The sequence below is a fragment of the Rhynchophorus ferrugineus genome, unplaced genomic scaffold (assembly GCF_030347505.1).
Source record: "Rhynchophorus ferrugineus isolate W39M unplaced genomic scaffold, kcgeb_rfMv2 rfM4, whole genome shotgun sequence".
Classification (NCBI taxonomy): Eukaryota; Metazoa; Arthropoda; class Insecta; order Coleoptera; family Curculionidae; genus Rhynchophorus; species Rhynchophorus ferrugineus.
This window is the reverse complement of record NW_027472583.1, coordinates 38621486-38648724: the sequence shown is the minus strand read 5'-3', so window position 1 is coordinate 38648724 and position 27239 is coordinate 38621486. Positions and strand designations below refer to the sequence as shown.

Genomic DNA, 27239 nt, shown 5'->3' with positions numbered 1-27239 from the left:
AACATAGTATCTCTTCTTTTAACGAAATGGGTTAAAAATTATAAAACATTAAGCAGATAAATAGCAACCCTGTAGCAGTACTTCTCCTTCTTCTTAACAAATTCCAATCTAAGCATTCTTATTCGTGTAAAATAAAATGTTCGTGTAAAATTGTAAAGCCTGCTATCTAATATCCATAATCGTTAAAGTTATCTTAAGAAACGTTTGTTCCTAAATTTCTTAGCATTCATTTATTGATTTATTATCAGTATTTATTAAAAAATTAAATATTAAATTTAAAGCAGTGCATAGTTGAACAGATCCTGTATAAGATTCATGTCAAATTCTATGCCTAATCTAGATATTTTAATATTACTAGTAATATTTTTATTATTTCTATATTATTGCATTTAAATTGTTTTATACATTACTTAATTTTAATTTTTTTATAACTTAACTATAAAGCAAAAAGTACTGCCGAATTAAGAATCTATTATAATAGCAGAGTACGAAAACATAGGATTGAGAGTTTTAATCATAAAGAGAAACACCAACTAACAAAGAGAGGCTAAATAATCATGGCAACTTTATATAGCCTGACGATACAGAAGCATACCAACATCCAATCGCATATTGCAGTATCTATAAAAACGAATTTCCGCACTTCCTGCTATTGACACTAATGTATAATATAAATAGTATCTAATAATAATTATATGGTGATAAACCACACGTATCAAATATTAGTATTAGTATATAGGCACCTTTAAAGTAAGATACTAAATCAATGATAAGATAATGGAAAAATATTGAGCAATCAAGATCGCATTATCCATCAATCTTAATGAAATAAGACAATACTTAACGCTTTCTATCAATAAGGAAAACCAATACGACTTTAAAGAGATTACAAACTGGGCGCCCGCATTTAAAACGTATGATTAATTTTGCAATGAAGATATCGGCTGGATTACTCTAGATCAATTAATCAAACAGCATTAAGCTGCTTACTTGGCTGATCGTGATACTCTAAATACCAATTGGATTCCTTCGGAAAAATCGTAATGACTGATGAATTTCGTTTAGATTAAATATTATTAGTTGTGCGATCTATAATTGCGTCTATTTTAAAGTAGGCGTTGCACCTTATAATTTCAAAATCTTTATTGTAAGCATAAACTACTATGTTCTTTACTAACAGTGAATTGCAACAAAAAATCTAGAAATGTACGTAATGAAAATATAGTTTAAATGTAATCAAAATAGGCTACATCATTATAGGAAACTGAACAATCTGTTTTATAAAATTTACATAACATGAGGTAGATCCAAAGACAAGAAAAACATAAAATAGAATGAAAAACTATTAAATAGGAAAAACATATTTACGAAATAGTATTTTGAAATGGGAAAAGGAGTTTCGTGCATCGGACTGTTACTGATGATGAAATATAACAATAAACAGTAAATAAGACTTTATTAAGTATTTCATTTACTTAATTAAAGCCGAACCATATGTATATAGAATGAAACTCACTTTTATAAACTAAGGTTTATCTGAATTGGACCTACTGCTTAACGAAGTCAGCGAGCTACATCCTTGGCATTAAGCTTACCCGTTGGCGAGTTAGCAACTTAGATATCATCCCAGACTTCCGATTTTACAGCCTCATGAGATCAGCCCAGATCATAACAACAGTTGGAGCAGCATTTCAGATATTCCAAAGTACTGGAGAAAAAATTAATGCCAATCCAGCTGTTTGAATATTATATATTATATTATAAATCAATCATCAATAAATAATTTTCGAAATCCAAGGAAATTTTGGGTTTTAATAATTGGAACGTTTAAAAAAAGATGAAGTGGCTAGCAGGGCATTCCTCCAATAATAAATACCCCGCAAAGAAATTGTGTTTAACTAACTAACCTTAAATATGTCGTACATTATGTCGACTAAAAAGTTTTTGTCAGGTGTTATTTCACATTTCTAATACAAAAAATGTTATAGAAAATAATCTTGTAATTTAATGAAAGTTCTACTCCAGTAGAACACTGAGCAAAAATATCGGTAAGTAATGATGGTAGGTAAGTATGATTTATATTCGCAAAACAAAAAGTACATGAACAGTCGGCAAAGTTCAATAATCAATATTGGGATCAAACACTTGAATTATCTAAATCACTATGAATGCAAGTGTATAAAAACCTTGAGATTGATACTAGAAAACATATTGAATTCAAAACGATCGTCAGCGGGGGGCGATCTTGTATCGTTATGCTTGAAGGATAAGAAAAATAAAAATAAAAATAATAAGCAAACAAAAAAAGGATAGGTTTTCACATACTTGTTAATTCTTTATATGTGGTTATAAAAATTTAATAAAATTGAAAGAAACACAGTTTTTTTGGTAATCAAATAAATTAACAAATTTTCCTTTTACGAACTATGGATTTATCTGGACTGGGCCTACAGTTTAACGTGGGCTCCGAACTACGGTCCTCAGCATTAAGCCTACCGACTGGCGAGTGACCAACTTCAGAAATCATCCCAGAAGACATCCGGTCTTACCCAGCCTGGTTACTGACGTGACTGTGATCATTTTCCTTGTCGGATTTTACACTCTTACCTAGAACAATCACAAATTTTAAATAATCACAAACATAAATTTATGACCATGCCCCAGCAGGATTCGAACCCTAGGCTATCGCAACAGTAGGAGGACCGTCCTATCGCCTTTACCATTTATTTTGTCTAGAGTTAAAGACTTAATTGATTTTCGAGCTAATTCCTGAGAAGTATCATCTTCATCATTTGATTCATTATTTGTATTGCTTTCCAAAATGTCAACGAGTTCCTCTTTTGTGAATTCATTGTCATTAGCGGCTAAAACTTTTCCATGTATTTGATGCATAACTTGTAAAATATTAGTGACTTCGGCTTCTTAGTCCGGAAAAGCTGAGATATTGATAACAATTTCCGGTATAGATTTTTCCACCATGTATTTACAGTTGGTCTTAACTTACTCACTGCATCTTTAATAATGGTTACGCAATGAGCAATATTAAACTATTTCCAAATTACGGTAACAATCAATGCAGGATCTGCTTCCATGCATTAAGTAAGATGCGACTGAAAGCGCGCCTTAGATAATATCGTTTAAATGCTGCGTTAAAATTATACCATTATATTATGGTTGCAGAAGCGAAGTTGTGTTGGGAGGTAAAAATTGTATTTATACATTGGAAAGGATTAAAATTAAGGTCTCCGAATATCCTGGCACACTGTCGAAAAGCAGAAGTACCTTAAATGATAGTGACTTTGACAACAAATAATGTGTAGTACTAGGCACAAAACAATTAGTAAACTAGTCTGTAAATACCGTCATCGTAACCCAAACATTAGGATTTATCTTAGGTACACAGTCCTTATTTTTATTTTTCAAGTGCAGGGGATTTAGTGATTTGTAAACAAGTATTGGCTTCATCGTAAAATCACCTAAGATGTTACAACAAAACAAGATAGTTAATCGATCCTTAGCAGCTTTAAACCTGAAAAGCCAAGCCGCTTTAAGTAAAATCGCGGTTAGCAAAACTAAAAGTAAAACATGAATAAAATTAAAAGATGTGACAACATCAACAAAATTACCAGGATAGGGTAATTTTCAAAACTCACATAGTGGCAGATAATATAAAGTGCAACAAGTTATCTAACACTATTTGGTAAGGTATGTTAAACTTTTATATATCAATATTAGGATCTTGTTCCTAGTGGTTATTAAAAAATATGATATGTAAGCATCTACGTTTGATAAGAATATGTAAAGAATGTGTACTGATAATGTTGCGAGTAATATTGTACATATTTGGAATATGCAAGGTACTTAGTAACTACTATATAAAAAATAAAACTACAAGAGAAGAATCGTTACTATATACGTTTATACGTTAATATATATGTTTAACTATTATTTTAATTTATTTGTTGAAGAACAAAGGCATATCAGTGAATTTGAGCAACATAATAAGTATCTATTATTGCAAGTTTGACTTTATATTCAGTAATTTAACTTTCAACGCCACTAATAGTCCAAAAATATTGATAATAGAAATCGCATGTAAAAAAATATCGTTAGCTATATTTACTTCTCAACAAAATATAGACCTGTAAACAATAAAAACACCATACACCAAACTAAAATGTTATTAATTTTACTTAAGTGCGCATGCCCTCAACTAGCCAATCATGTACTATATCTTGTTCACTTCCCTGTAGCTGTTATTTGAGAGTTATGTATGTTTTGTGGAAATCTAAGCCAAGAACTACACATTTACATACCCTAAAATTTTTTATCACAATAATGTGCTATACAGCACTGATACTTAGCGCCTTGTATTATTCCGCAACAAATCATATTCCCCTGATTTCAGATCCGTGTAGTATTTGGTTCTAATTTAAACTTCAAACACTTGTTAGATCTATATATTTTAATTTGAAGCTCTATTGTGAGAAATCGGTTTTTTGAACAATATATTTTATTAAAAGTATTGTCCATCGATACTACTGTTTTCCCACCTTCAAATGGATTCCTTTTAGAAAGACCGATATATCTTAGAGTATCATCAACAAATTGGCCCATTTTTGTTGGTATCTTCATAAGAAGTGAAGCGCGGTTCAGACAAATCACGACTCATGTGTCGGAACAAGTAGTAATAAGGGGTAGGGTCTGGACAATACAGAGAGTGGGGTAGCGGTGCCAATTTTAATTTTACGGTCTAGCGTCGTCATACTGAAGACAAACAATGTTTTTGTTAGTATTCAAGCTGTTTTTCGCGCAGTGCTTGATTCAAATGCATCAATTGTAGTCGATAGCGATCCGCATTCATGATTTCATCGAGTAATGCTTTCAAATACTCGTCTGCAAATTTTTTGGCTGTTCAGAACGCTCTTTATCGTCGGTGTCAAAATCACCACTTCTAAAAGATCGAAATCAGTATCCACATGTTGAAATTAATAGAGCATGGTTCCTATAAACATTTTCCTTAAACTGAAGTAATAAAGTAAATCTTCCCGAAAATGTAATTTACTCGGTACAAATTCAAACAGTGTGTTAAAAACACTGAATTTTTTTATTCAAACTTGACATCACAGACATACTGAAAAGTGAACGCTGTAAGGGAGACTTGAACATGAAGTTAGTTACAAATGAACTCAACCTAATTAAATACACAGTAAAGTCATCTATTATTTTTATATTTAGGAACATATAAAGAAGAAAAGAAAAGAACTGGAATTAAAATATAGAAAAATGTACCGGCTAACTGGAAGAAAATCACAATTATCAGTACATAATAAATTGCTATTATATAAGCAAATATGGAAACCTATATGGACATACAGAGTTCAATTATAGGGATGCCCTGCAAAGAGTAACATTAATAAAATACAAATTTTTCAGAACAAAGTCCTGAGAGGTATTGTGGGTGCACCCAAATGCTATAGGACTGATTACCTACATCTAGACCTTCAGATACCCACAGTCAGTCAAGAAATCAAGAGAATTGCAAGGGGGCATGAGGAAAGACTCCATTCTCAAACTAATATTGAAATATTGCAACTTTTGGATACCACCAGAATAGGACACACACTCAAAAGAATAAAATCATCTGATCTTGTGTAGTGTTGTGTAGTGAGGTGCATATATTAAAAATTTCAGCAGTGACATGTATAAACATTATTTCACCAGAAACTGAGTTAGGGCCGATGGGTCCTCCTAGTTATATACCTAGATTTAAGTTAACATAAAGACAAATTTTCGGTTAGACGGAAACGACTAGTAACAATATATTAATTAAATAATAAAAAAATATATATTTTATGCTTTATAAATGCTTTATTTGAAACCGGAATTACTTTGAATAAAAGGAAAAACTGTAAAAATAAATAATCCATTTGCGTTTAATTTCAAAATTTGTATTTTCGTAATTCGTATTATTTAGTCACAGTAGTATACAAATTTAAAACAAATAGAATCACCAAACATAGAACTACAGATATAAAAGTAAACAAAATCAAAATCAGAAACATGATAAAGCAATAAAAGATGCAAAGAGGCTGTCATTATGTAAATAAGATTTGTCACGAACTGTTTTCGGTCGAAACCGAACCAATCGAGCAAAGAAATGCGTCGACGTAAACGAGATAAAATGAAACGATTTTATCCAATTCCTTCGGGTCGCTATCAAAATTATGTCTCACTTATTCTCATTTTTCCACTATTTTTTCGACGGTTTTTGGTGAACGGAGAAACCCACACGTCCGTTTTCTAACGCACAGACTGTACTTTTACGAAATCCCCTCGACGTTAAACCGAACCATTTGGCGTACTTTATAGCTTCCCGTTGTTGAATTCTCATAGTTAATATGTGGAAAAGATACCGTACAACTTTTCTACAGAGTAGAAATCTGAATAGTATCGACGGGTGTGTCTGCGGAAGATCGATGAGCTTCGGCTTATTGTCGAACCGAAATTGATATTTTCGATGTTAGGTAATCGGTAATTATTAATCTGGTTTTGGTAGGAGCGTGCCATCATCATCAAGTCGTAAGTTGCTCTAGATATGTTTCGAAACCATAATAAAATTAATATACGATCGAATTTAAGGCCGGCAAAATGAGCCTGTAATGTCTAAACCAATAAAAAAATATATATGATAGGTTTCCATTTTATTAATTTATGGCTAATGGACTTTTGATAGTAGTACTTTTACTAACATCTGAAAATACATGTTTAAATAGTAAATTACGTTCCATTTTTTTTTTCATTATTTCATTAATTAAATAAATTAATTATTTCATTGAAATAAGAAATCAATGTAATTTTTATTTTCAAAATTGTCTTAATCATTTGATTGAAATATAGTTTATATGTCTTTATAAAAATATCATGTCATTCATAAATCAGGAGTACATGAAAGTGAATATTTTGGTAACTTTGTTTTTGCAAAAAATATTTTATTTAGTTTGAAAGAAATGCTTATTTTAAGATATATTAGCTGTTAACCGCCCACTTCCCTGAACACAACATTTGTGAACAAAAGCCTTAATTTTTATTAATTTCATTTAACTTTATTAACTAAGAAAACAATAATAAAGATACATTTAAAATTTGAATGTTCTGATTGAATGTAATATAATTAATATAATTAATCCTGGATTCGAAACATGAAACATAAAGTATTTACTTCATTTGTTCCAAGAGGTGTCATTTAAAAACTTGCAGTATGTTTACTAATTATACATAGAAAATGTTCTAAGAGCAGATCCTGATGAATAAGGAGATAACTTAAAGATGCGAAACAATAATTGCAGCTGGACCGCCGCTAGCACATTTCTAAATGTTACACCATATACAGGAGACCGATTTTCTATACTTATAATTTTGTCACTTGAATAGTAAATAACTTTTCTATATAGTTCAAGATGATTTTAGCTATATTTTCTAAGAGTTTTTCTAGGCACCATACAGTATATCTCCTAGTAGCTTCTCTAGGTTATTTAGTGTACATTTGATAGCATTTTGAATTAGCATGTTTTAGTTGTTTATTTCTAACAGCACTTGCAAATATCTTCCTTCTTTTTTCTGCTCTTTACTGAGTGTATTAATAAAGTTGCACATGCATATGCACATCTGTTAATGCTTTGTCAATTGTCTCCCGAGTCACTTTTTTCATATTATGAAATTTAAAAACAAAAACTTTCCCGTAAGTTTTTTTTTCTTTTTTGCATAAACCTTGTCCTATTACAACAAACACAATAAGATTTATTCAGTTTGGTGCAGTGGTTATGAAGTTATGTGCCCACATACATTTCGGCGGTTCATTTTTTACTTATGTAGATTAGAGTCTGCTTTTTACCAAATACCATGCCGACTATGCAAAAAAATTGTAAAAATTGTTAAAAAATTCTATCATAATGAAAAAAAGAGTTCTCTTTTCTTTCGATCTCTTCATTGTAGCTCACACTTCTGATTCTATTTTCTATATCTATCCTATCAAAATATATTCCTTTTCGTTAGAAATCTGAAATTTCACAATGTTCTTCCTTCCTTCCTTTTAATAATTCCAAGACTTTTGGGTAGCTAGTTTATTGTTGATAAATCAAATCCTTATGTAATTTGTAAAGTATGAAGTCTTCATCGAGCAATTCTTCAAAATCTTGCTTAACATATTTTTCTTAAAATTTCTTTTTCAAAAAAAAACTATATTGAAGATAATATATACTGATATAATCTGAAATATACTTAAATATTAGGTGTTTCATAGTAATTTGGTTACATATAAATGCGAAGTATTAACGTAAACAACTATTAAACAACATAATTTAATTATCACAACAATTAATTAACCTGATTAAATTCGATTGTTTTGACATTTTTCACCAATAAAATAACAGTTTCCCATTTTGTATTATTGAATTATTGAGGGTATGTAAACATTAATTACGGAACGCACAAAATAGAGTTATTAGCATCTGTTACTTTCATTGTTTGATTTGAAGAAACCTGCTTGCGAATCCCATGTAACAATTATGATAATCCTATGGTAGTCCATCTCATCCCAATTGCAGGTTCTTGTATTAAGAATTTGTAATAACAGTAGTAATTTTGATATCAAATATAATATTAATGTCAAAGAACAGTCTATATCGGACTCAAATAAATTGGAAACCAATGAACTCAAAGAATTATTGGACTAAAAGGAGGGAAAATTACTACCATACGAATTGACTGAAAATGGAATTTCGAGCCGTTTAAATATAAAAAGGTACTGAAGTATTCCAGGAGAGCTATCCACATCGACACCCAAGCAGAACATTCAGAACCATAAACCAAACGCTGAAATGCTAAAACCGAAGGAAACTGTTACCGCAGATGTTTACCGACGTGAATTAAACAAATTGAGTAACTTGGTGTTGCAAAAAACACCACTTATAGATTGTAACAGACTCTAAGTTATCCTTTAGCATGACAACATTGGCCGTCAAGTGCAACAATTTTGAAGCTTATACTGTTGTAACTCGAGTGGGGAGTTCGGACCCAGCAAACTCACAAGACATAGCGCCATCTAACTACCACTTGTTCGGATCGATGCAGCATGACTTGATTGGCAAACGGTCTCGAAATGCCGAAGAAGTGCAAAAATGGGATGGGATTGGACCGCGGCCAAAACAATATTGTTATTTCGACACGATATTGCCATATTACCACAAATATGGGGAAAAGTTGAAGAAATTGACGGAAAATATTTTAATTAATACATATTGTACCAATGTTTAAGTTATTATTATTAATACTGTATTATTAATACCAATATTACCAAATTCTGATGTAATCCATTTCCAATGTGTCAAAAATGATACAGGCCTACTTTCTTTGATACTTTGAATATAAAATATCGAAATTTTAGTTTATAGCATTAAGAATATAAGAAATTAAGATCAAACATATTAAACTTGAAACTTGATAAATGTATGAACTAGTGGCTTCCGGATATAGGCCTGGATCCAGTTCGATAAAATCAATACTAGTGTAATTCGCAAGTTTATAGTATAAATATTTTTAAAAATACATGATAAGCATTTCACTACACTCAAAGATAATCTGGATTAATTTCAGACTTTTTCTCATAAATCCCGTTGAAACAAGCCTATTGCTCTTTTCAAGCCTTTGGCTGCCATAATATTAATTTATTAATATATTATGAGAGTAACAAAAATTACAACTTTACTAACCATTTTCATAGTTTCTCTCGTAAGTGTACTTTAAACTTTATTAAAAATATTATAAAATACGTAAAACTTTAATTTAGTTCCATAGGCCCCCCACCAGCAACTGACATTCCAAAATCTTTATTTGGGAAACTTTACAAGAGATGACAGAGATATTTACAAGAAATGTTACATACGGTCTACACTGCAGATACATATGGCTTGAAAATTAATGATGAAAAAAGTCAAATAGGGGATCGAGCAAGTTGAGACTTGAGGTCAGTACTTCAAGAGGAAAAAATGACATCGGCCATGATGCAGCAGTTTCTCTAAGATCGTACATGCTGAAGAAAACAAGTATTACAATCGTCTTTGATTCCGTTAAAGTCGGCCACGTCCGGAGGCTTTTCTTGCCAATTCTTCTGTATGGCTACGAGACATGTATGAATTTTGTCACATCAAAGCCAATATAAACTAAAAGTCAAAGTTGATGCGGCAACATTGCAACGTGTTCATGTTATACATATTGATGACATAGGTTTATTGTTTTATTGAATAGACTATACTTTATCACAATCTATATTTTTCGATTATATAATTTATTGCCAATAACACTATATTTTCCACTTTTTTATGAAACATTCATTTTTAATACCAAAATGAAAAAATATCAAGAACCTAAACATAAACAAGCGCATTGCTAAACAAATACGAATACATAATTTAAAAACATTTTGGACATAAAATACCATAAAATAAATTATATATATATATATATATATATATATATATATATATATATATATATATAATAGTAGATATACTCAGGATATTTAAGTATCTTACGAATGTTTTATGGGCAAAAAATACCCAAATATGAAACGACTGTAAGATATAGTTGCCATTCATATGAATATTTTGAAGAAAATTATTACCAAAATGTACAAATTAACATTTTATACCTTTTTTATATTTCAAGTTAAACATTCCACATTATTCTAGATTAGGTTTCGTATTTTATAGCTTTATCAGACTCGGTGAAATCAATACACAATAACCAGAAGAAAATTTAAAATATTTTTCTCTTTATAAAATGTCCCCGCATCATTACATAGGTTGACCACGAAACTAAATAAAAATATTTCTTCCAGGCACTGACAACTATATTAACAGCCAAGAAATATTCCTTTGTTGTAGTTTATACCTACGCATCAATAAATTCATGAACAAATAGATACATTTTACAAGGTCTTACCGTTATCCTCCTTCATGTGGTTATCAATCGCTTCAAAAAACCTAAAAAAAATACAAAATAAGAAATAGAATAATAATCTTAAAAAAATCGCTAAAATCTTTTTGAACATTAGAAATATGTAGACGATAGCCACGTCGAAAATACCAATAGAATAATTATTATACGTTTAAGGAATATGTGGCCAACTGAAAAAACTCAATCACCAATGAAAGGGGAAAAATTACAAAAAATTAAAATTCGAAAACATTTTGAAAATACATTATTTGATAAAGAATTAAAAAAATTCCAGTTAAAAAATACACATTTGAAAGCCTAAAAATTGAATACAAAATATTTATCATAGTTAAACTTCATACAAATAGATACTACAAAATATATATTATTTTTTATAACCCTTATTCCAAACTGTGAAAAATTTGCAACAATTTAATACATTTGTCAAACAACTTAAAGTCTTCATAAAATCATAATAATTTATTTGTCATAACTCATTGTTTTATTTAAGTTATCAAATAAGTAATGGTTTAAAACACAAAAATTAATTTACTTCAAAATCCACAATAATAAACGATCAAAAAAAACGAGACTAGCATCCTCATAACCATCAGGGAGGAAGTAGAATCTTTTAACAACTCAATGGACATAAAAAGAAGCTTTGCGAAAGACTATAGTATATAAAGTTCATAACTATTGGCGAAATTGAGATTAATCGTATAAAATATTATTATACTAATAACATTTACACTAAAAGATGTATAAATATATCAATCACCTTAGAAAATGCAAAATGATGAATAGAATTAAGGTATACTAATTAGGCTAAAATCTATGCTGTGAAAAAGTGATCAAATTGGTTAAAAAATGTATAATTTAATCGTAATAGCATTAATAAAATTAATAAGATACACATTTTCGGCATCATCTATTTCGGTGCAAATTTATCTAGCTTTTAAGCACTATTACGTATTTCCAAATATGACTCGGAACATACAAAAGGGTACTAAAGATGAGCATGAAATAGAGCTACTTAGTCACAGCAGGACAACGCAGAGAAAATCAGAATATTGAGGTGAACAACACCACATGAACTGTATGGTGTATAGTTGTTACTCTGAACTTTAGCTTAAGTAGTCTAATTATAATTTTAATTTAGGAAATACCTATTGATGTATTCATCCCTCACTCTTTTTCTTGCTTGTATATTAATGCATATTGCCAAAATTGCAACTACAACACAACAATAGTAAAAAATTAATTTATAAATTATTTCGGTTCAAAATTACCTAGCATTTAAGCATTTAAGCACTATTACGTATTTCCAAATATGACTCGGAATATAAAAAAGGACACTAAAGATGAGGTGTCCGAAAAATTTTAATGGTTAAGATTAACAGATCTTTCAAATATAGATAGGTAAAGTTTTAGACTAATGCATAGAATGATTAGGGCCGTTGAAAAATGATCTTGAAAAGAGTAGATCTTCTTGAAACAAATAGCTCGTTGAAGTTGAAGCAAAATGTAAATGACTTATAACACTCATGTTGCATTCATTCTTGATAGTGGGATTAAGCAAAAATAATTCATATTGAACAACACCACTGCAATTGATTTGTTTCCTTTGTTAACTATTGACACTATTATCTTATAATTTACCAAGATGGATATTACAATCTCACTAAAACAAAATTATGGATATACTGAACCATAGTTCACAGCAGAAAATAGTATCACTTTATAGTAAGATTAGTTGCACTGATTAGAAAAATTTTACTAGACAATTATGTTAATTAATTAATTAGTTTGTTAATTCTAATTTTTCTCAATAAATCGCTTGGTAGCCGCAGTGATCAAAGCCACAGGAAGACCCTCTTACTGAAGCTAAAGTCGTGTGTTGAATTCAATGTTCAAATTTAGATAGTTCCCAACGTAATATATTGTCGAGTATTTCTAATTAAATCCCAATTGGTACGCCGGGGTAAGTTGCTTTCTCTTAGGCGTTTTAAGAGCAGCTTCTCGAATTTGAATATGATCGGTAGCATTGACATTGATCAATATTCTGTTTTATCGTAAACCGATTTACTTAGTTTAGGGATCACAATAATTTCAGTAATCTTCGACTATATAGGATATTGCAACCACAGTGTGCAGAGAGAGTATGAACGCAAGTTATATTATGCCCTTTCCTACTTTATAAGTACCTGGAAATAAGAGGCCAGAACATATCCTGGAACCTTATTGATGCGGAAATTTTGATTTTTAATTGGCCTTAAAGTTATTGGGTTTATTTGTCTATCTTCAATTTTCTTTACGTAACATAATTTTTTTATTTATAGGTATTGGTCATTAATTAGTATAGAGATAACTTCATCTACAATGAAAAATTATCGTATCGGTTCTATATAGAATCTTCTAAGCAAGAGTGTTCGATATTATTCGAATATAACTTACTCAACGTAGATTATGAAGTCATTCGCGCCGATGAGCTATTGAAGAGCAGCTACAAACATGACGCCAACAGACACGTAAGATCGCATGCTGCGCCTAATTAAAATCCATATAACAGCGATATGCCTAATGAATTTTGACATATTGTGACGCTTTACATTAACACCGAAGACTGTTTAATGCATGCTTTACGGTTTTCGGGTTGGTGTTCATTTTTCATTCGTCGATCCTTTTTGTGTCGTCACTTGGTGAACTTACTTATAACAAGATTTTTTCAGTATATTACGGTTTAATTGAGATCGTTAAAAAGTATTAAAATAAATCAAAAATATAAAATAAATTAATAGTAGCAACAATTTATGGCTATATTTATTTAAATTAGATAATTAGATTAAAAAAAAGTAAATAAATTATCTTTAAAATAATTTAAACTCATGAAATACTTAAACATATAATATCAGTATTTTTAATTCAACAAAAGCTGTGATTTTTGATATTTTCGGACAAGTTCTGGTCCTACAAACCAGACTAAGAATGGCAATTGCCCTCAGTGCCTCTAAAGAAACTATTAAGATGGGAGGTTAAAAAATAATTATAAACTCAAGATTATTGTTTCAAGAGCGACTTCAGCAGACATGGATAATTAAAAAAAAGATCCCTCCCTATCACTGTACATTCAATATAATCGAGTTAATATGATGATAGCAAAGATTGTGATAGACATGTTGTTCGAGAAGGATATTTCATCAAGAACGGTTTGGATATGTGGAAGGAAGCAATGTCGACCACAACACCTTCGGTTTGGATGAACTCGAATAGACATACACAAGTAATTGATAAATGGTGGAATCGTGAACATGTATTAGACAGATTGGAAATTAACAGTTTCAAATTGACTTAGACAGTGACTCGGAAAGTGAAAGTGACTAAAGGAAACACTCAGGATATGTGATAATGTCGTGCAATATTGGGAATTCCTAAGACAGAGTGATAAGAGTGGAAACAACTAAAAGTATGCACATAATTAATTGAATATAATTGTAGAAAATGGTATTGTAGGGCGTGAAAGATTTGTATACACAGATATTGTAATTGTTCAAAATTAAACATGAGCATTAGATTCGAACATATGAGGAGAAAATAAATACTAACTGTTTTGTAGATATGGTAAATACATTAGACAGAATTCAATGATTAATTTTATGAGGAATGGCGTACACAGATAGTAGCAGAAGAAATAAAATATACAGTGATACCAAGATGACTCGACAAGTAAACACATCATCGAAGGAAACATATGAACTAAAGGTAAAAAGGTAAATATGCTCACCAATTAAAGTAAAAAACATTAGTTTGATATATAATTCTTCATTAGGTGGATTAGGCCTCCAGGGAGATACCTCTACATAAAAAACGCGCCTACAACTCTACCTCATTGGTAGTGTGGAAAAGAGTTCAATGTATGTATAATAAAACAACTCTAACCTACAAACTATCATACCTATGTTCTTAATTGTAGTTTTAAGTCCTTTGATAATATATGCATGAGATGTACTATAATGTTAAAATAAACTAAATATGCTTGACAACATTTCTGTTTAATTATTTAATTTAGATCAGAATTTTGTCGTAACAGTTAAATTAAAAAGTCCCCGGCCTGACAGATAGATGGCGCTACTACAATTAAATACATATATTTTTTAGTTAGTTCTAACCTTCAAAAGATGCATGTATAGATTTGACAGCTGTCGGATCATTAGTTTCTGAATTATAGCATTTTGAGTGAAGCAACTTTTGTTATTGTGAAAAAAAAGGATAAAAAATAATTTCACGTGTTGATAAAATATTGCTTTTTGAAGGGAAAAAATACAGTTGAAGTAAAAGTTGTTTTGATGCCGAGTCTCCTAATCTTATGCTAATTTTAAACGTGGTGAACTGAGCACCGAAGACGATGCACTCAGTAGACACCCAAAAGAGGTTGTTACCGACGAAAACATTTTAAAAATCCACATAATGACCGTAAATTGAATAAAATAGCAGACACTCTAAAGATATCAACACAACGTGTACATCATATGATTCGCGAATATTTGGGTATGAGAAAGCTCTGTGCAAAGTGGGTGCCCCGCGAGTTCACTTTTGACCAAAAACAATGACGAGTTGATGATTCAGGGCACTGTTTAAAGATGATCAAGCGTAATAAAACCGAGTTGTTGCGTCGATATGTGGCAATGGATATGTGACAATGGATGGTGAAATGATGAAACATGGCTCCATCATATCACTCCGAAGTCCAATCGACAGTCATCCGAGTGGACTGCGCACGATGAACCCGTTCCAAAGCGTGGGAAAACGCAACAGTCGGCTGGCAAGTTTATGGCGCCTGTATTTTGGGATGCGCATAGAATATCTTTCATTGACTACCTTGAAAAAAGAAGCACTATCAACAGCGACTATTACATAACGTTATTGGACCGGTTGAAGGACGAAATCGTCGGAAAATAGCCGCATTTGAAGAAAATGAAAGTGCTGCTTCACCAAGACAATGCACCGTATCACTATTTTTTAAAATTATCAATTTGAAAGGATCGTCTTTAAGGTTGTTTTTTACTCTTAAATAGTGTTAACAAATATTAAAAATTACAATGCTGATTTTAGTAAAAAAATTATCATTAGCATCTTGAACATTATAAAAACCTATAAATATCGAATCAATGATTCCCTAAATGTAACACGTAAAAAAATGATGTTTTGCTGTTATTAAATGATTTAGATTTTTATCAAATTTAACTCCACCAAGATGGCTCAAAGTGCCACTCTTAGTATGTAGGCTGTCCAATTAACAAAATCGTACCCATTAATAAAAAGTAATTTAATTATAATTTCTTATATAATACGTAATAATAATAATAACAGTAACAACATAGTCGGGGCCCAGAGATTTATCGCTGCCACTGTAATTAGTAGAGAGTGTTGTTAGCAATGTCAGTACTCCGGTGTACATTCTATGGGCGTTTTCACATCTGCCGGCACCGACACGACACCGACACGGCACCGTATTTTGTTTTTACCATTTTTATTGGTATTGTCCCATATTGAAGACTTTGATTCTACTAATTCAATTAGTGTTACAAACTCATATCTAAAGCTAGACATGTTCCTCTTTTAATCTTAAAAATATCGCTGTACACAATAAAAATCGGTGCCGACACGAGTGGACCGATTGCTGCCCAACAACATGACTGTGTCGGCAACGACACGATACCGATATGTCGGCGAGTGTAAAAGGGTTCCATTTGTTTACGTGAGATTACGCGTCCACCGATATTGTTGTCGTATCGGTGCCGGCAGATGTGAAAACGCCCTATAACATCCTGTCTTTCCCACAGAACTCAATACATGTTCTCACCTAACCCTGTCCCAGATCCCTTCCACCGTTAGTCGATTTTAACTCATTTGTCTGTCCTTTATTACAAAATGATTAAATAGTAATCAGATGCCTGTAGGTCTCCAGGAAACGTTTGGAGGCGACTCTAGGCGCGACAGAATGACCCGAAGTAGTCCAACCATCATCAAGAGTTCCATATGTTGATTATGCTGTGTAGGAGTCACAGCAGATATCAATAAAACAGCTCAAATAAAATGTGCCCATAAACGAAGCCATAATGAACCGTATATTATGAACTTAGGTGTGAAATGAGCCCGATTTTAACCTTAAGGTAGAAAACAGCAACTATCAATGTTATGCGAGCTTAATTCGATTTGTAATTCTAAATGCCTCGGATAGGCTGATTTTCTGCTTAAAAGGTGTTAGAAAGTCAGCTACTATATGGTATGCAATAATAACAAATATATAATTTATCTTTCTCGCTTGAACAAGTCATTTAATTGTAATTGTTCTGTATTTAAAAAAAGATATGGCTCACTACTATATATTTATCTATTCTACGCCATATATTGCAATTATATTAAAAATCACTATCAGATAACAGTATATCACTATTTAACACGTTTACATTCAGAGCATAAAATATGTTTTCTTTAGAGCTGGCTATTTTGGATACATTATCAACACATACACGCACGCATATCCGTTAAATGAAAACCCGCTCCATTTTTAGCAATAACTCATATCAAAACGCTTCTAATTTAAGAGCCCATAAACAAGAAAATTATACGACTGTCTAAAGTATCCTGCCGATTTTCAGATTGGCCGAGGATGAACTGTTATTTATTAAGGCACGGTTGATGTCAATTCGGTTTTTAGCGGCTCGAGTGTACAGTGTTTTGTTTCTCCTAGTATTTTGATCCCCTCGGAGAATATATTAATATAAATTATATTACTTTGATATAGACCGATTATATAATATAAAATTATTTATTTAACTTTCTCCATAATAAATTCCCCATTTTTGGGTTTTGGGCTTTTTGGTATTTTAATCGTACATAATCCATATAATATATATATATGGACATATGATATATGGACATCTACATATTAATTGGCTTAATGAAAAATTTGCCTCTGTCGTTGAGGAAAATGGGAAGACCGGGTGGCGTAAAGTTTGGCATCCATTTGGTTTACACTTATACGGAGAAAGAATTTTTAGACCTAAATTATTGTTTAATATGCCCTACAAATAAGTAAATACCTACAAAACCAAATGCGCCCAGATCAAGCAACCAGGAATGTGTGTCAGATCAGACCTTCAACTCTTATACAGTAGAGATTTACGATTATTCGCCGTTTCAGTTGCATGTTAAAATCTGGCAGCACTGTACCGCAAAATACCGGCGATCTATTTTAAATCCGAAGGCAAATCACTACATTGTATAAGATTTTGTATTGTTAGTTGTTCCAGTGGTTTTGGAATTATTAATAACAAGAATCCCAACTTACCATTACTCATTAATAATTCCAAAAATACTGGAACAACTAACAATACAAAATCTTATACAATGTATCTTGAATTTCATTGATTCTTAATAATATGATAATATAAAATTACATTTCTTGTATAGATAATAAATTATAAGTATCCGCTTTACCGCCAAGTATATTCAGCTGCGAAAAAAAACATAACATACCGAAACTTCGTCATTAAAAAAATTCTAGATTACCAAGCATGATTTTGATAAGCAGATTTTTTAAATTCGTAATTTAAACATTAATAAATTCATTTTGAATTTTCAGGATGTCGATGAATTAGATATGGAAAACACAGAAAACCTGAAAAAAATTATGCTCGCTTAAGAACTGATAGTAGTTGATATGGTTCTGGAGACCTAGTATATAATTGTATTAGAGGTATTTGTAAAAATTATTAAGATTTTTCTGTAAATTATATTTGTGTTCATTACCGATTAATATCAGGTTTCATTAGTAAATGAATTTCATAACACAGCACTATCCAAAAATCGCAGGTAATACATTAATTGTGATTACATTAGTTACGAACAATAACGAGTTAAAATGAGTGTTGTAACGAATATTAACGATCAGATGTGGGATACATATAACACGAAACAAAGTTGGAAGCAAACGAGTAACGAAAGCTAAAAATAAACTAGAAAAAATTTATCTCAAAGTGCTTGAAACAAATACATTTTCTTATAGAAAGGGATTTGAGAAAACACGAAGAACATATAATATAGACAATGAATATATATCTAATTGGAGTTGGAAGACTGCAATTTTAATTAATTATTTGCAGGTAAATTGCTCTTTTATCAAATAAACCATGATATAATTTTTTTAAATGAAAATTTGCATGGATAAACTTATGGAGTAAAATATGAATATCACTGAAGCAAGTAGTTCACTCAAATGGGCCAATGAAAATATACAGGAAGGTTACAGAAACTAAACACACAATTTACGTTGATGGTCCTTGATTGAAGCTACAATTACAATAAATTATACCTTTTCATAGTAATATAGTGCGTTTTAAATTTTTATACACCTCAAGGCGTTTATAGAACGTTTTCTTGAAGAGTATAGTTGTTTAAAAGCTAATAGTCATTTAGTGTTTAAACTTTCTTTAATATACCGTTGTTAAATGTGAGTCTTGTTTCAATTATTATTCAATGTATATGATTAAAAATATAAAGTAAAGAATATTTATCATACATAAAAATAATCTTAACTAGTACTTTTGTCATAATTTTTTGCGCCATATTATTTTGAACCTATTGATATTTTGCTATGATAATTATGGTGGATATTATGGATTTGGTATACAAGTAACCTTATATTTTCATTAATTGAACTTACAAATATAAATATATTCAATACAACTATTTGAAATAAGTAAGCGCCCTGAGGTTATTAATTGTGATAAACGAGGAAACTTATTGAATGGCGATACCTTAGAATACTATTTTATTTTAAAGACGAAAAGAAGACAATTTGTTGAACTGCGATACAAAACAATATTGAGGGTTTTTATCTATTTGAGAATAGATCAAACCAAATATATTTTTACACATCTCACTCATTGTTTTGTAGCTATTGTCGTAAAAATCGCCCAATTTAACATATATAAGTTGCTTTTAGAACCATACGATAATGTTGTCTTAGTTGAAATAAGTTGTCATAAGTGAACAAAGTTTTTTCGAAAATTAAAGAATTACATTAGGTGCTGGATGTATTCTTAATCTTTTTTTCTCTTCAAAAAGGTATTTATTGAGAAAAATTGGTTTACCATATATGAATCGTAATATTTTCCTAAATTTCTTTTCCATATATTTCTGCCATAACATGTATGTAGGCCCGATCTGTAAAATATGTCCGGTGAGTACAAAGAACTTCCCATTCGATCTGTACATAATAACGTATCCTTTACATCTCCTGCAATGTTGGGTCTGTTTCTCATTATTGGTGGTCTGTTTTATCACAATATGCCATTCTAATTGTTCAATTGCGTTAAAAAAATATCTGCCAAAAACTATTCATTCAGTTTTAGTAGCTGTACCTTAATGATCCATATGCACAGCAAGGCTCTATATTTCGTAAATTATCCACTTTTTATCACCAGTAAAAATACACCACAGAAAAGTCTCCTATTTTTAATTAACAAGCAACTAAACCGCGATGTTGAAACTATTCGAATCGATGCTTTCAGTAAATTTGCGTGATTACCATTTTTCCTTATGGTTAAAACTTTTTTAGAAACCACGCATTATTAAACCCTTGAAACAAGGCGAAATATAGTTAAATCCAGAATATGTATGTGCGGTGTATTCACAAATTAAAGAATATTTTAATTTAAAACAGTCGATATTATATATTAAATCAACTAATACTATAGTAAAGTAAAACTACTGGAAACCTGCTAAAACAAACAATTGGAGTTAATTTTAGTAGAAAATCGACCAAAAATAGCTCCCTTAACATTCCGTTACGTCCACCCAACAAACAAACGAATCGAGAGTAAACAAATTGAAATATACAATCAGAATTTCCCTAATAATTAATCAAATTGAAAATAGCCGAGCGTGTAGATTAAACTGGACGGGTAACAAAGCACGAGAAAACCATTTAAAATTCTAGGATTGTTTGACTGGTTCGGGAAAAACATTCGGAACAGAGTATTACTAAAAAGCATTAGCCTGTGAAAACAAGAGAAAATGGTCTCGTGAAACAAAATACACATGGACATATCTATTTTTGTATTATCGAAGAAAAGAAAGAGGATTTATTTTTGACCCAAAAGGTGTTGTTATAAACTGTAACTGTCCAACATGTCTCAGGTTTTACTAAATAATGCAATACCATTATAATTAGAAAATTAACTGTAGTAGAATATGGAGTTGCAATGAGAACTACAGCATATTTCAATATATTTTTACTTGAAGTCGCTGAATGTCCTTATTAAAAAAGTAAAAAATATAACGCCTATAAATTATTATAAAAAAAGATGTTCTAATTTAAAGCTTTATTGTGAACAATCGGTACAATGTATTTTATTTAAAGTATTGTCCATCGATAGCCGTCACTTTTTCCCAATTATCAGGCAATTTACGAATTCCATCTCAAAAGAACAATATATCTTTTGAGGCTATCCACGAATCGACCCGTTACGACTCATAAGTCACAGCAAGGTTGGGAGAATAGGATTAGTGGGGTAGCAACTCTATTTTAATGTTTCCAGGTATGTTTCCAAGTCGAGAGTTTTCGTGATGAAGAATAACATTGTTGTGTCTTTGCTTGTATTCAATTATGCCTGTTTGACCGCAATTTTGTTTTTCTGTCTAGAATGCTCTTTATATTCTATTATAATTTTAAAACGTTAAAACTAGTATTTGCATGTCGAAATCGATATAGCATGGTCGCTATAAGCTTCACATATCATTTGATGATCTTCAAATTAAAATAAAATATTCAAACTTCCCCCAAATGCGATTTTCTCGGTACAATATTAAACATTATCAACGCACTGAACAGATTTTTTGTTCACATTTCGACGAAATGATACATGCTAAAAAGCGAAGCCTGTCAGTGAAGCTTCAACATAAAGTTGGTTACAAATATATCCGATACGATTTAATATATACAGTAACATCATCTGCTGCAAATCCTTAAAAATTAACGTATAGGCATGATAATTTATTTCAGTTAGAATAGAGCAAAATAATAAACTTTTACCTATTAAAGACTTTCCTTTCCGTACAAATTCTACAGAAATTATAAACAAATGAGAATCCCGAAAACAGTACTGATCAATGAATTTTTATCGAAAATAAGTGGCGATTCCTACTTAAACGTAAGTGGCTAAATCCTATTCTAATGTAAACGAAACCATTTGTATAGAGATCTCATTCGTCACATCTCGGTCTGATGGATAATTTTACGATGGATAGCTTTTTCTTTCAATAACCAAGACCGAATACGCTTTACGACAGAAATTAAATACCTGTCGATTACCTGTGGGATTGTAGTTCTTGATATGGTGTGAACAGTTTACTGAAAGATGAGCTCACTCAATATAATTTATTAAGAAACTGATAACATTAGAACTAGTTGTGCCATACCGGCTTAGCATGCTTTGAGAAACTACTATAATTAACTACAATTGACTAACTACTGCTATAATATTTGTAGCGACCGCTACGACCCTTTAGAACACCACGCATTTACCTACAGAAAGTTCGAAGGTTGGCAACGCCGGTGGATTGGTACCATTCGGTCCCAGGCTATAAAAGACCACCACGACGACGTGTCGCTCTGTTTTCTTTTCTCTACCCCCTTGTAACAGTACCACTTACACAGCGCTACCGTACTTCCTTTACCTTAACCTAATATGTCCATTCACCCGTCGATCACATGTATCAATTATAATCGAAATAAACAAGTATATCTTCAATCAGTGTTTTCAGTTCCACTTTCGAATTCCTTCCACAAAATAGTAGTGAGTGTTCGGACAAACAATCGAATCGAGAGCCACTCATTCTGACCGACCGACCAGACGAACACTCCTACATATTAAATTGCCTTTAAATACACTGCAACTCAACACTAGACCAAGTAAATAGAGCAACAGTTGTTATTGTGACCACTCCATATCTACATGGAAAAGCAATAGCAAAACTACTGCCGATAGGCTCTCGTCTGTCTTCTTCAGGTCTTGTCTCCTTATGATTTACTTTCCGATAGTTTAATTTAACTCGTGTATATACCGTCCATGCCAAACGAAAGGACACAGAGAATTTAGAAATCTAGAATAAGAGCAGCATTATTATCAGAAGTATTTTCTATTCATAGGGTTCATTAATTAATTCCAGAAATTTCACATAATATAATTGCCCCGGAGTCTATGTGCTTCGTTCATAATATCAGCTTCCATCCCGTCCAAACGCTCACAATGGAGCATACACTGTTTAAGTTTAGTTCAAAGGTAAATTTAGGGATTAGACCCAACAAAGGTAGCGATTTGGGATTATATATATATAATACTATGAAGATATGATTTACCTTAGCGAAACTGAAAGATTTAACATTATTTCGAAAAACGACTGATTAGACGACGACATGAGAATATATCTTCTTTTGTGACGTTTTATTAAATCATAATGTATTTAATTTAATTTGATCACAAACTTATTTTATTTTGATATGTACTAATTTGTTTTATATTTATTATTTTATATTTATAGTTTTTCATTGTTCTATTATTCACCCTCTATTATGTTATAAGGTATTTAGTGTAGTTTTGCTTCTGTTGAATTAATGTATTCATATTTATATTGTTTTGTTCTTTATATTATTTATAAAACATCTAGTTTTAGTGTAACAAACAAGTCAATTGAAAAATCCCCGGCCTACCATAGTAAAACACATTTTTTTGTCAAAATTAGTTTTTTTTATTCAACATAACTCCCTTCAAGGATAATACACTGATTATAGCGACCCTCCAACTTTTCGATACCATTTTTGTAGTACAATTTGCCCTTTGCTTCAAAATACGCCTCAGAGATCACCATTTCATTAGACTAAAATTTCTTCCCAGCGAGCATTCTGAGAACAGGAAATAGTCACTGGGGGCCAGATCTGGAGAATATGGTGGATGGATGGATTTTTGCCATCGTCTTCACTGACTTGTGTAACGGTGTCTTTCTGAAGCAGCACTTTCTTTTTCTTCAAATGCGGCCGTTTTTCGGCGATTTTGTCCTTCGAACGGTCCAATAACGCTATGTAATAGTCGCTGTTGGTCCTTCCTTTTTCAAGGTAGTCAATGAAAATTATTCCATGCGCATCCCAAAATACAGACGCCATAACCTTGCCGGCCGACTGTAACATTTTCCCACGCTTTGGAGCGGGTTCATCGCGTGCAATCCACTCGGACGACTGTCGATTGGACTTCGTAGTGAAATGAGGAGCCATGTTTCATCCATTGTCATATATGGATGCAAAAACTCGGATTTATTACGCTTGATCATCTTCAAATCCTGCACGGCACCCACTTTGCACAAAGCTTTCTTATATCCAAATATTCGTGAATGATATGATGTACACGTTCAACTGATATCTTTAGAGTGTCTGCTATTTCATTGAATTTCAATTTACGGTCATTCAAAATCATTTTGTGGCTTTTTTGGGCGTCCACTGCGTTCACCGTCTTCGGTGCTCATTTCACCACGTCTAAACTTAGCTTGATAGTTGATTTTCCTAAGACAGTGTCCGGAAACTCGGCATCAAGCCAAGCTTTTGCTTCAACTGTAATTTTCCCTTCAAAAATCAATTCTTTGTCAACACACGAAATTCCTTTTAATCAATTTTTTTCACAATAACAAAAGTTGCTTCACCCAAATGCTATAACTCACAAACTAATGATCCGACAAGTGTGAAATTTATACACGCATCTTTTGAGAATTAGGGCTAACCAAAAAACATATGGATTTAATTCTAGTAGCGCCATCTATGTGTCAGGCCGGGGACTTTTCAATTGACCTATTATGTTACCTTTAAAGTAAGTATTAGATCACTTGGGGTCACCTAATTCTTTAAATAATAGTAGCAAAATACCACGAAATACATCTGAATGGCTGATTAAATTGGAAATATATCATGTTAGGCAGAATGTTAAAATACTTCCAGCTTGACCTAAGATCAAAAGGACTGATATATAAAATCCATGGTAAGCTCTACTTAAACTTTCAGGATGCAAATATGGGGTTGATATCAAAATGACTTATAATTCAACGATGGTAAAACGAAATTCTTCAAGTGGTTTTCAATGCTTATCTTCGAATCAAATTGACCCATAACTTTATCCAATTTTGTCTTAAAATACAAATAAAAACGTGACGTAAAACAACACACAGGAGACAGAAGCTAGAAAAAGCCAAACTATATAAATTAGAATAAGATATTAAAGCTAAGTTCAGTTAAAGTTACCTAACTAAATAATTTATTCAAGTAAAAAAAGGCTATTATTTGTAATTAAGATACTCGTACGTAATAGTTTCTATACATTTTACAAAATTTAGAATTATCACTAAAACTATTAATTTCAATAAAAAGTTCCAAACATAATATATTTGTCAATTTCTACTGCTTTTCAAATCTTTCTAGAACCATTTGAATTCAATATAAAAAAAAAATTGTCTTAGTGACATAGAAAAGCCTACGAATATTCCAGAATTTTTTAAAATATTAATATTAAAATAATATTAGCGGGGCAAGTCTAGTGAAAACTACAGAATACAGAACCAAATTCAAAACCAGCGTTTCGAAATAAATTACAAATGCCATAGAACAACCACCTCACTTTTTCTCTTTCCAAACCATATCGAATCAAGATATCAAACATCAAATATCTATCGGTAATAGGCATAAAAGAATTCCTAAAATGGATATTAAAACATTTTTACAATTGATTTATTCGGCCGGGGCCTACTTTGGAAGCGACACAATAAGTTTGGTTAAATAAGAAATAATTTATATTCAATTGACCGGGAATTTTTTTGACAAAATGCATATACTCATCCAAGACGAGACGATTAATAGCATTTCAATAAATTCACTCAGACCAATTAGCAAGAAAAAAGATATCATTACCTAATAAAGTTCACAGTGTTGTGTAAAACAACCGTGACTAATACTGAAATCATCATTTAAAAACAAACACACGGGAGTGGTACAATTTGTATTAAAAACCGAAGCCTCTTTGGTCCAACCGCAAAGACGAATATTTATTGTTGATAATATTTCAACTTGTCTTTGACCAATGCCCGAGGATAATTTACATTTTTTATGGATTTTTTTATAGATTTCTTTTTGTTCAGCGTCGTGTTGCAGTGTAAAAACGCCGCCTTGATGGATTAAAACGGACTCATTTTCAATTTGTTACTGACAAAAAGGGGATTGTAATTTTTATTAAATAATTTATCGCTGATTGAATGTATTACAACACGTTGATGACCAGTCTGACTAATTTTTTTTAGAAAGTGAGAGGGCATATGCTTGTTTTATTGTCCACCAACTCTATCCATATTAAAATTAGATAGATTTTTATCGATTTTAGTATTGTTCTCCATTCTATTTATACGAATGTGTTGCGAGATCCTTTTATGATAACTATTCAAAGTAGATATTGTGATTTTATGATTAATGCTGTTTAAACTATTATTATTAGTTAGACTTTTTATACTGAAAACATAAACCTTTAGCAGAACCATATCAACTCTATAAATTTAATGCATAAGAATATAAAAATATAGTAAAGTAATACCTTTCTTTTTAATAAGCACGGGTCGATGTTGGTGGCCGTATTCTTTCGACAGGGTCTGTTTAATCTTTTGTTTGTTAATCTAGTCACTAATGCCAAATCACCATGGCAAATTAGCAAGCCCAAGTAATAAAATTTCAACTAGTAATGTTAAAATACGTATTATACATAAAATAATTAAAATAAGTAATTATGCACACACAAATGTTGCATTGAATATAGTTATTCCTTGTCAATTATGTGTTCTTGATAATAGGGATAATAATAAAGTTTGGTAAGTTCAGATTGAAATTGTAATTAACAAACGAGAACTGACTGTAGATTTTATAAATAGCGAAAGAGATTAGAAATTAACGCCATACCCAAGTATAATATAATATGTGTCAACGCAACTCATGGCACAATCAAAATGGTATAGATTTAACAATTATGCTTATAAAAGACGATCGAAATAATGATTTTCTTGTCGCCTTTTTTTAGCAACAGAGTGTATTAAAAACACAAAGTATACAAGACGTTTTCGTAAGGATGTTTCTGTGATAATGATTGCCTGTAACATAAATA

The 27239-nt window shown here is 31.3% G+C and overlaps 1 protein-coding gene across 1 annotated transcript in view; it reads right to left on the bottom strand.

Annotated features, from left to right (window-relative positions):
- The window catches only part of LOC143196415 (RNA/RNP complex-1-interacting phosphatase), a 166477-nt gene that overhangs the window by 33431 nt on the left and 105807 nt on the right, over nucleotides 1-27239 (bottom strand). The window contains exon 6 of the mRNA XM_076404082.1: nucleotides 11002-11042. Within this exon, the coding sequence (XP_076260197.1) occupies nucleotides 11002-11042 (41 nt within the window). The remainder of the gene's footprint in view (nucleotides 1-11001; nucleotides 11043-27239) is intronic.